Here is a 9,940-nt window from a genome sequence, read left to right as displayed (position 1 = left end):
TCTAAAAGGCTGAAATGTTTCTCTGAAGGCTTAAATGCTGGCGGTGAGCAAAAATATGGTGTTTCAGGCAATGCAGTCATTTGCAGGGGAGGCTGGTGACTCCTGTGTCAGCGGGGCCCCTCATCCACGGCAGCAATTAGCCTGCAGTTTATAGGAGCTATCCATGGTGCTGAACTTCATCCTAATGCAGCATCATGGTTCTCGTATTCTTATCGATCTCCTACAAAACTCAGACTAAAGGCTACAACAGAGGATGATCCCCACAGACACAGAGGCCCCCAGCTTTCCATGCCACCCACCACTGAGATGTGCTCCCCAGGCTTCTCCAAAGTGGAAGGTGTCCCTGAGTCTGAAAGAGCTTCTGCTTTATGGCATGGCTGAGACGGTGGCTCCTAAACACATGCAGGAGGTCTAAAGTCAGATGCTGGCATGCAAAATAGCTGCCCCTACCCTACAGGCTTGTTTAGTTGAGGGTTAATCCAGTTCCAAGTAGTTTAGTTAGGGGCATGTCAATGTGACAGCAATGTGATTCTTTATTGTGTCTGCAACTCTCTCTCTCTCTCTCTCTCTCTTTAAAATATAAGTGGGTGTAATGTGAACAAGGCTATTAGGAAGGTGAGCATGTGAATCCAGTGTTGCTCAGGTAACTGTACCAATGGGGATATAAGAGGCTGTTGGAATTTTCATTTTCAGTTCCTTGCGAAAGGACTTCAGGTGTGAATTTGCATAAAAAACATGTGCCATTTTGATTATGAGCATGAATAGGTGTGCTACATGGGGGCAGACCAAGCCCGCACCATTCTTACATTAACTGGAAATAATTTCTGATGGTGACAATGACTGACATATTCAACTCTTTGATAGCTCAGTGAATTATTAGGGCTCCAGCTTAACAGAAAGCATTTTCTTATGAGTGGGAATTCTCTCCATAAATCCTAGAATTGTGGGAGTTGGCTGGGATCACTTAGTAGACAGAGGGAGATGTTATTGCTCATTCATATCTTCTTCATCTTAGCCTTCGTAGTCATTACTTCAGGCACAAGTACTTAAGAAGCGCTTTGTGGGATCAGACCAAGGGTGCCTTTCCCTTGGCATTCTGTCCACAGTGGCTAGCTAGCTGCTCCTGGCAGCCACAGACAGGGCATAAGCACCACTGCCTTTGATACTGGAGGTGGAATATGGCTGGCAGGACCAGTGGCCATTGGCAGCCTTATCCTGTACGAACTTGTTAAATGTCTCGCTATCCTTTTTCTCCATACCATGCATGATTTTGTACACCTCTATCACGGCTCCTTTTCAGTTGCCTTTTTTTCTAAATTAAGATATTGTAACCTTTCCTTGTAGGGAAGTTGCTCCAGTCCCTTGATCATTTTAGTTGCCCTTCTTTGAACTTTTTCCAACTCTGCAGCATGCTTTTCCAGGTGTAGCAACCAGATCCAGACCACAATATTTCAAATGTGGTCACATCATCGATCTATCTAAGGTGAGTATGATCCCACTAGCTTTATTTTTTCATTTCTTTCCTAATTACACCCACCATGGAGTTTGGCTTTTCCACAGCAGCCTCATGCTGAACTGGCATCTTCAGTGAACTGTCTGCCACAATGGCAGGATCTCTTTCTAAGTCGGTCAGTCAGTGCCAGCTCTGATCTCATCAGCCTCTGCTTGAAGTTGGGCTGTTTTGCGCCAGTGTGTCTCACCTGCACACCCTGGACCACATTTGCCGTTTTGATGCCCTTTCTCCTAGTTTGGCAAGATCCCTTTGAAGTCCCTCACCCTGCCCTTTTAGTGTTACCCACCCTAAGAAATTGGGTGCCATCAGCAAGGCTGGTCACTTCACCACTCACTCCTAATTCCAGCTCCCTTCATTCATAAAGGCTGGAAAAGCCTCGGTCCAGGTTCCTGCACCTTGCTGGGAACCCACTCATGGGAGGCCCCCTCCTCTAATTCCATGACCGCGAAGTTTGCTCAGGAGTCTCAGGTGAGAAATGCCTCAAGGGCTCGACCCTGGCATTGGCCTGGGCCGTGGTGCCACAGAGCACAGGAACAGAGGGGTGAAGGGCTTTGCCCAGCCTGCAAGTCACTCACACAGACAAGTGGCCGCTAACGTCTGAAGGCCCCTGGTCTCCTGACTCCAATAAAGTTGCAGCTACCAGGGCGGATGGATGGTGTCATGTTTGTTGAGACGAGGGCCCCGGGTGGGATGGAGGAATTCAGACCTATGAACATTCTGTGCGGTTATGAATAATTTGGAGAGGATGGGTGAGGGGAGCAGCTTCCATGAATTCTCCAGCTTTGCATGGAAGAAGGCAGTGAAGCAAAAGGGAGGGGGATGAATTGGCACAGAAACCTAATCCCTTCTCCCCCGTCTCCATGGCCCCTCTATTTATTCAACTACCGGGCATGACTCCGAATAAACACGATAGATTCGATCTGTTTGCTATTCCCTCCTTCTCCGCCACACACCCCCAGCCCCGTGCCCAAACCTCGTGGCATCTTTTGTCCGCGTAGGAGCGACACAAAGAACTTTTCCGCGCTCGGGGTATATGTGTCTGCGTGTTGTGGGTCTCCGTTTGGTCTAAAATCCATTTTATTCCTCCAGCCAGCCCAATTTTAGAGAACGGGCAACTTCCAAACATGGTCTTTCCATGCCTGTTTGAACAAATGTTTAATCGCCAGCAGCTCGGCATGAGCCGCGGCTTCAGAAGTGCTTCCCCCCGGCCCTTCCTCCCCACCCAGCAAGCAAGCCCGGACCAGTTAGTGAGCAGCTTCCCACCGCCCCTCCCTGTCTTGCAGCCCCTCTCCCTTCCTCTCCTTAGCGATCCTCCGAAGGTGCACTGGCAACGATCAACAGATGGGAGAGAGGCAAGGAGGCGGGCCGGGCTGGGGAGAGGGGGAAGCGGCGGCGGCGGCGAGGAGGAGGAGGAGGAGGAGGGCTTCAGTGCGCGCCGCACCATCCCCGCGCCCCGGGGAACCTTTCCCAACTGGGCGCCGCAGCGCGACGGCAGCAGCCCGCGCGGAGAACTTTGCCGGAGTCCAGCGCGCAGGGGGGCGGGGGCGCGGGGGAAAGAGCGCCCCGCTTTGGCGGGGGGAGGCACTGCCTGGGAGCCTCCGACTTCGCCTGGCCCCTGCTGGGCGGGCGGGCGCGCTTCCTGCCCGTGCCCCCTCCGCGCTGCTCTTTCAAACTTTGCAGCATGGGCGCTCCCCGGTGGAAGCGAATCTGCCTTTTGTTGCTGGTCGGGCTAGCGTTCTCTGTCGTTTTCTTTGGCCACTACTACTCGACGAGCTCCCCCGGCAGCCCCAGGGCTGCATCCAGGTAAGGGCTCGGGCCGAGGGTCGGCGGGAGGCTGTCCCGAATCAAGGAGGCGAGGAACAGCGCTCCCCCCGCGCTTCGCCAGGGAGTGGGGGCTGTTCCGCCTGCGGGGGTTTGCGGGACGGCGGCGAGGCAGGGGGAGAAGGGGCAGCCCCTCAACACGCAAACGAGGGTGCCACCTCGGGGCACCCGGGAGCCCTGCGAAGCACTGGCTGAGAGCGGCGCATCCTCGCTGCCCTTGCCTAACATTCTTTTCTTTGTGTGCCATTTCTTTGGATCGCTTGGTTCACAGCCCCAAACAGTGTGACCCAAATGTACAAAACAGGCATAGGTTCAAGAAGTGTGTGGGGGTGAGGGAGGGATGCTAACTGAAGTCTTGCTTTCCTAGGTGTAGCTGCACATTTTGCCTTGTGGCAGAACCTGCGCCCTCCGAGGCACAGAGGCACCAACGTGTGCTTTAAACACCAAAGCACAGCAGCCACAGCGCTACCTCGTGCAGAGAGTGCGGGGGTAGGCAAGTTAGAGGGAAGAGGGCTATTGTCCTCTGAGCTTCTCGGAGCCTCTGAGTGAGAGCCAGCAGCAGAGGAACGAAAGCACCAGAGTGTCGGGCTTGCGGCTTCCAGATGCTTGCATCTTCAAGGATTCCGGGCAGCGGTGACTTATCCTCAAATAGTGGGTCAGGACTTCCAGCCAGAAGATTGGAGGGTTCTTAGAAGGGCAGCACCAGATGGCTTTGGTTTTGGAGATCAGGTGCATTGCTCAAGAATTCCAGCCTTGGTGCCATAACTGTGCAGGGTGCAATAGTCCATGTTCACGCCCTGCTCATTCTCATCTCTGAGGAAGCAGCAACGTAACCTTTGGAGCCACAGTTGCTATGTCCTCTGCTGAATGGAAAGACGTTCCAGGGAAAAGATTTCGCTGAAGCACTGCCCGTTTGGCCACTTGTGTGTTCAAGCTCCCATCTCTAGGCATATGATGCACATTAAGAGCAGTGGTGAAAGTAAACCATGACCGGTACTACTGGGGGTGACATAGCTGTGGACCCCTGGCAAAACAGTTGATCCACATCGCTCAGCAATATAAAGCCCCTGCACAGCATCATGTGGGTTTCTAGAGAAAGATATGATCCATTTTCATCACTGCCTAAGAGATTAGCGAGCCACTACAGAGGGAGGATTATCTGGGAATACACTGGGGCCAAAACCTCAAATCTCCAGTTGACAAAACAGTTTGGCAAACTTTACAAGAAAACTACTTTTGGGGGGTTACACCCTGCATTTCATCTAATCAGAAAATTCTCTTTCAGCCTACTCACACATGCACACACAAACTGGTGTTTGGAAGATAAAAGCTGGCATTCCACAGAAACACTTACACTCATAAATCAGAGCGTGAGCCCTTCGCTTCTTACTTTTCATGCTAATTTTGAGGTCAGTAGTTCTGAATGCAGCCATCAGCTTCTGAAGTACTTGATCTCATATTTCAGCTGTAGTCCCAAACAAAGAATCTATTCCATTTCTGTATATCTTGGTAATAACTGCATTAGTAATCTAGGAACTACTGAAGTATTTAGAAATCTTATATATAGACCCAAGACTAAAAAGCATTCAGAAATCTTGGTTCAGGTAAGGACTACTTTAGGAATAATACTCACCATGCAGACTCACCATGTCCTAATTGTGGACGCCTGGTTGAAACTGGTCCCTGGAATTCCTAAAGTGGCATTTTATGTATTTATGTATGTATTTGTGATTATTTATATAGTGCTAAATAACCTTGGACTAAAGTAAGATTGTTCTTCACACATGGAGTCATGTCCTCACACCTGCACCACTGGTTCTGTGTGGCCCCTTTCACCACCCAGAATAAACTTAACATGCAAAGTGAGACAGTACACATTTAATTCTGTTTTCAGTATCACTCAACAGCAGTTGAAGACACTGCTTCCTTCCTGTACATTATCCCAGCAGTCTTCAAAATGCAATACAGTTGGCCAATATTGGTTCCATATTACAAATCCAAAGGTTAGGAGACAATAGCTTCCCTAAATCCACCCAGCAGGTTCATAGCTGAGCTTCAAATGAAACTCTTGACATTTGACCACAAAGTGTGTGCTCTGTTACTAAATATGTGATGTAGGCAGCAATCTTAAAGTCAGTTTGCTTAGGTCAGCCTCAATTACCCAACATATAAATTGAGAATAAACAAGTTATGGAGATTAAGAGCTGTTAACTACTTTGCACAGGAATAGTACTTGATAATGGTTGCAGTACTTGTGGTTGAAAATGGGAGAGCACAATCTTATCATCTTGAAAACCTTTTTAAAAAGGTTAGCCAATACATCTTAGATAATCTATGTTTCCTAGCTTTTCCATATGTTGATCTGCCATGCAAACAGATCCCAGCTTGTCATGCTTGTCAGATGCAAGGTGGGATGGGTGGGTTGCCTTCTGGAAAAGAAGTGTTCTTCCAGTACTGAGTGTAGCTTTTGCAGCCCAGAAACCAACATGCTTGATGGGGCAGTGTGCTCCATCACACCTGAGGAAGGCAAGTTCGTTTAGGAGGTGCGGCATGTGCAGCGTAGCGCCCACAGCGGTATCCTCCCACCCCTCGCTGTGGCCCACTCCTCAGCGTCTGCCGCCTGAAGCAGCTGTTTCATCCTGCTTAATGATAGCACCCACCCCGGATAAGTGAACCGGAGAAGGCTGGCTACTGCAACAGCACTCAAGCAATTGCGCAAGGATTACATCATCTGTAATACCTTTTGCTATCTTGACATATGTCCTATTGCTAAAGATCAGCTGCCTTTCATTTGGTTCCATGCTCACCATGATACATCTGCCACTGTAGATCTCACAGTAAGTGATCATCTATAGGTGTCCTATGGCTGTAATCCTATGCATACCTACCATGACTTAGAACACAAAGTTACTTCGTGTTAAGCATAAATTCCAACAGCTTATGCAATAGTTTTTACTTTCGCGATGGACAGCAAATCGATAGCTACTAGCAGAATTGGCATACTCCTGATCGGAATAACAGAAAGACTCTCCAAAGTCTGGACATTATTTGGACATTTTCTAAGATTTGATACCAGGTTCATGCTAGAGTGACCTTTTCAGATGTCAAAGTTAATGTTTTGCTGTTTGCTCATGATCTGTAATTAGAAGCTTGAGGCTTGTGACAACGTGTCGACACAATTTTCTCCCCTTTCTTAGCAGACATGATGCAGAAATCCGAGAGAAAATGGCTCATAGTAGTTGAAAGAATAAGGTCACTGATAGTGTTTCGATACACATTGACACAACCAAGGTTAGCCTAGTCCTGAAGACAAAAGGTTTGAGTTTAGGTGCACTTTACTGATGGGGGCTATTTTACAGTCATGGTGGTTAAAAAAAGTGTGGGGGGGGACATCCAAACAAACACATCCAATCTTTCCATCATTCTTGTACATTCTGATGCTAGCTTAGAAGATTCTTTTCTTGCTTTGTGTCCATCGGAGAACCATGCCATCTGCATGACTCTCCTACATTGATGGTTTGTAGAGGGCACAATCCAAGCAGGATGCCTTCACGCTCAGAGGATCTGGAGCATTTTAGGCAGGGCAGAAGGCGCATGGAGGTGAAGGTCACCCCCACACTCCTCCTGCCCTGTGAAACACTGAGCTGATTTTGGCCCCCTGGTGCTGTGCCCCAGAGCTCAAGGGAAGGATACTTCGTATCACGGTAGCTCTTGTCCCCTCCGGCCCCGTCACCCACAAAACCCTTTCTCTGATGCTGTGTTTGTGACCTCAGGGAAGCAGCCAGGGTGGCTCTCTTGGTGCCAGTGCAGGGAGAAGTGGCCACTCCAAGCCTGGAGACCCAGTTCCAGCCTCAGAGCCAGCTTCGGAGGTTTGTGCTGGGACTCTGATGTATCCGATGGCTGTCCCAGTGCTGATCAGTGGTCGTAGGATTGCACTCCCCGTGAGATCAAATGAATGCCATAACTTTGCATTGTCCTGGAGTGTAGCTACTTCTGGAGACCTTAAGAGGTTGGGCTAAGTGAACTGGTGGATTCTTCCTGGTGCAAGATCATGTCCCTACGCTTTTCTACAGGTCTCTTCCATGAATATGCAAGCATCTGATTCTACTTTCTTTCCCACATGATACATTAAAATACCGATATGAGAAAAGAAATTGTTTTTTTTTTAAAGAGAGTGACTTCAACATCTGTTACAAAGCTTGCTGGAAGAATATGGTTTTCATAACCTGTCTATATCAAGACAGCAAGGGGGTTAATCTCACTTTACCGGGGAGCAAGGTCTACAGTTGGAGTGCTGCTACAGCAAAAGCTAAATATATCAAACAACTTACCTTCAGCCTAATGATTGCAAAGGGAGCTTTAGATGCATGGGAGCATTCAGACATGATCCTCCACCCTGCATTCTGAAGCCGTAAAGTCCCAGGAGGACTCTTTGGAAAATGCATAGAACAGCTCTTGAAAACAGATCCAGATTGTCTTACCAGAAATATCCATGCTTCTCCCTTCCCCAGAGTTTTGCATTATTATAGGTCAAGTAAAACTACTGTAGGCTGCAGGCCATACTGTGACTGCTTCCTAGCATGCCCTCCAGTGTTATTGGAGGGAGATCCTTGTAAATGTATTTCCTAGATCTTCAGCATAATAACTGAAACAAATGTGTATCTCCTATTTCAGCATACTGAGTTCCACTGAACCCAGGAACTTGAAAGGTCCACCAGTTCCTATTCTTCTGCTCTTTTTCTATTATGGGCCAGTATCTCTAAACTTTCTATTGGGGCGATACAGTAATATGGACCTATTTGTCTTAGGTTCCGCTGGAGAAGAGTGTTCTAACTTTTCAGCACCTTGCCATTCACATACCTTAGAGCAGGTTGGGCGGAAGGTAGATCAGAATCTACTGGGAGATCTTTAGGTGATTATCAGTAGATTGCCAAGGGTTTCTGGCTCCCAACTGGCTAACAATAGCAACAGCTACAAAGCCTTTTCTCAAACTTTGTCTGGGGGGGGGGGATACTTGAAGTAGATTTTTGAGTGGATTTTTGATTGGGACTTTGATCCTGAGACCAATCACAAATTCCTAAGCTGAGCTTGTGCTCAGAGGTATCCTGTTGCATAATCCGTAGTATGTCATCCTTCTTGAGTCTCAACTTTGCAGCTGACTTTGGCTAGTAGACCCCAGTATTGTACTGTCAAAACCACAGGATACCCTGAATGTCTAAAGTCTCCCCCACTGTTTTAGGGTAATTCCTTGGAGCTAAAAATTAGAGGAAAAATGCTGCAACCTATTTTTCACCCTTTTCCTGTAAGTGAAGCAAGTAAACCAAACAATGTGCGTGTTGTCAGGTTTTGAAAACATCTGATGGCATCCTTTCCACAAACAATTCAGAATTTCCTTCCAGCTCTCTTAAGATATGACAGGCAAGCCACTCCTGTCTTTGCTGAGATGGAAAGTTACAGCTTCCATCTCTACTCCATCAAGATTATTTTCCAGACTATTGGTCCTTTGGTAGCACTTCCACAAAATAGGTATTCAAGTCTCGATTTGACTCTCTGTTTTTACAGTTCAAATATATAATATACAAATATGTAATGAGTTTTTGGTTATGAAGAAAGCAAATTATAGGGAGTACTTTGCATCAGAATTGCACACATCCTGAGTACAGATAAAAGGAAAATTTAATACTTGCAAGAATCAACTTTTTTGTTTTTGTTTCAGTGAAAAGCAGCCTCAACATGTTATGATTTTGACATGAGGGACTGTGGAATGAAAAGTCTGCTTAATACTTTTTCTCCACTTCCAGGCTGTGGAGTTCAGGGTGGCTTTTTACCTGTACCTGGAATCTTGCAGAGAAAAAAGCAGCTGAGGGGAGGGAATTTTCAATCGAAAAATAGCCAATGAGGTGAGAGTTAAGCACATGCACCCTGGACTCTTGCTGAAGAAAGAAAGACAAGGGAATAAATTCACAAGATGCATTTGCACCTAATATCTTATAACATATCCATAAGAAAAATAAAATGCAGGCAGTACTAAGCTAAACCTCCCTAATGGGGCACATAACATTAGCAGGGAGGGCAGGGGGAAACTGGTCTTTCTTTGAGACAGTGTGGTAATAACTTTCATGCTGTTACCTTGTAATCTTTTCTAACATTCTACTTAATTGAAAATAATAATCATTTGCCATGCTTTCAGTCAATAATAAATCTCAGCAGATGCTCCCACCTGGAGCATCAGGATTCAAGAAACTGAGCAAAACCTGCCTGCCTCCACCCACATCCTCATAACACAGCCATTCCTGGGAAGATGCCCCCAAGGCAGCGATCAGCACCCCTCTGAATACCTCCTAGATAAATCCATGGACTTTGCTCAGTTTCAGTGCTGGAAGAGCAGTAAGCTGTCTCTCTTGCACAGCATTTCTGTTCTTTAACATGCTTTGTAAGCCCCAATAAATTTCTCTTGATTTTGCACATTTGCAGCCTGTCCCCTCTGAAGTGCCCCCCCCCATTAAAAGAACAATTGTAACCTCCTGCTGTGATTTCATCAGTTCAGAAGGAAAATGGCAGATAATTACTTAGGATAAACTTTGAAGATGTGGTGTATGTGTGTGA

General features: G+C 47.2%; 1 protein-coding gene across 1 annotated transcript in view; it reads left to right on the top strand.

Annotated features, from left to right (window-relative positions):
• The first annotated feature begins 3,194 nt into the window (after positions 1-3,194).
• Positions 3,195-9,940, top strand: part of ST6GALNAC2 (ST6 N-acetylgalactosaminide alpha-2,6-sialyltransferase 2) — a 31,641-nt gene continuing 24,895 nt past the window's right edge. The window contains exon 1 of the mRNA XM_044453976.1: positions 3,195-3,316. Within this exon, the coding sequence (XP_044309911.1) occupies positions 3,195-3,316 (122 nt within the window). The remainder of the gene's footprint in view (positions 3,317-9,940) is intronic.

The sequence above is a fragment of the Varanus komodoensis genome, unplaced genomic scaffold, assembly GCF_004798865.1.
Source record: "Varanus komodoensis strain SLA01 unplaced genomic scaffold, ASM479886v1 scaffold7_1, whole genome shotgun sequence".
In the NCBI taxonomy this organism is placed as follows: Eukaryota; Metazoa; Chordata; class Lepidosauria; order Squamata; family Varanidae; genus Varanus; species Varanus komodoensis.
The sequence above is the reverse complement of the archived record's forward strand: the minus strand, read 5'-3'. Positions and strand labels throughout refer to the sequence as shown.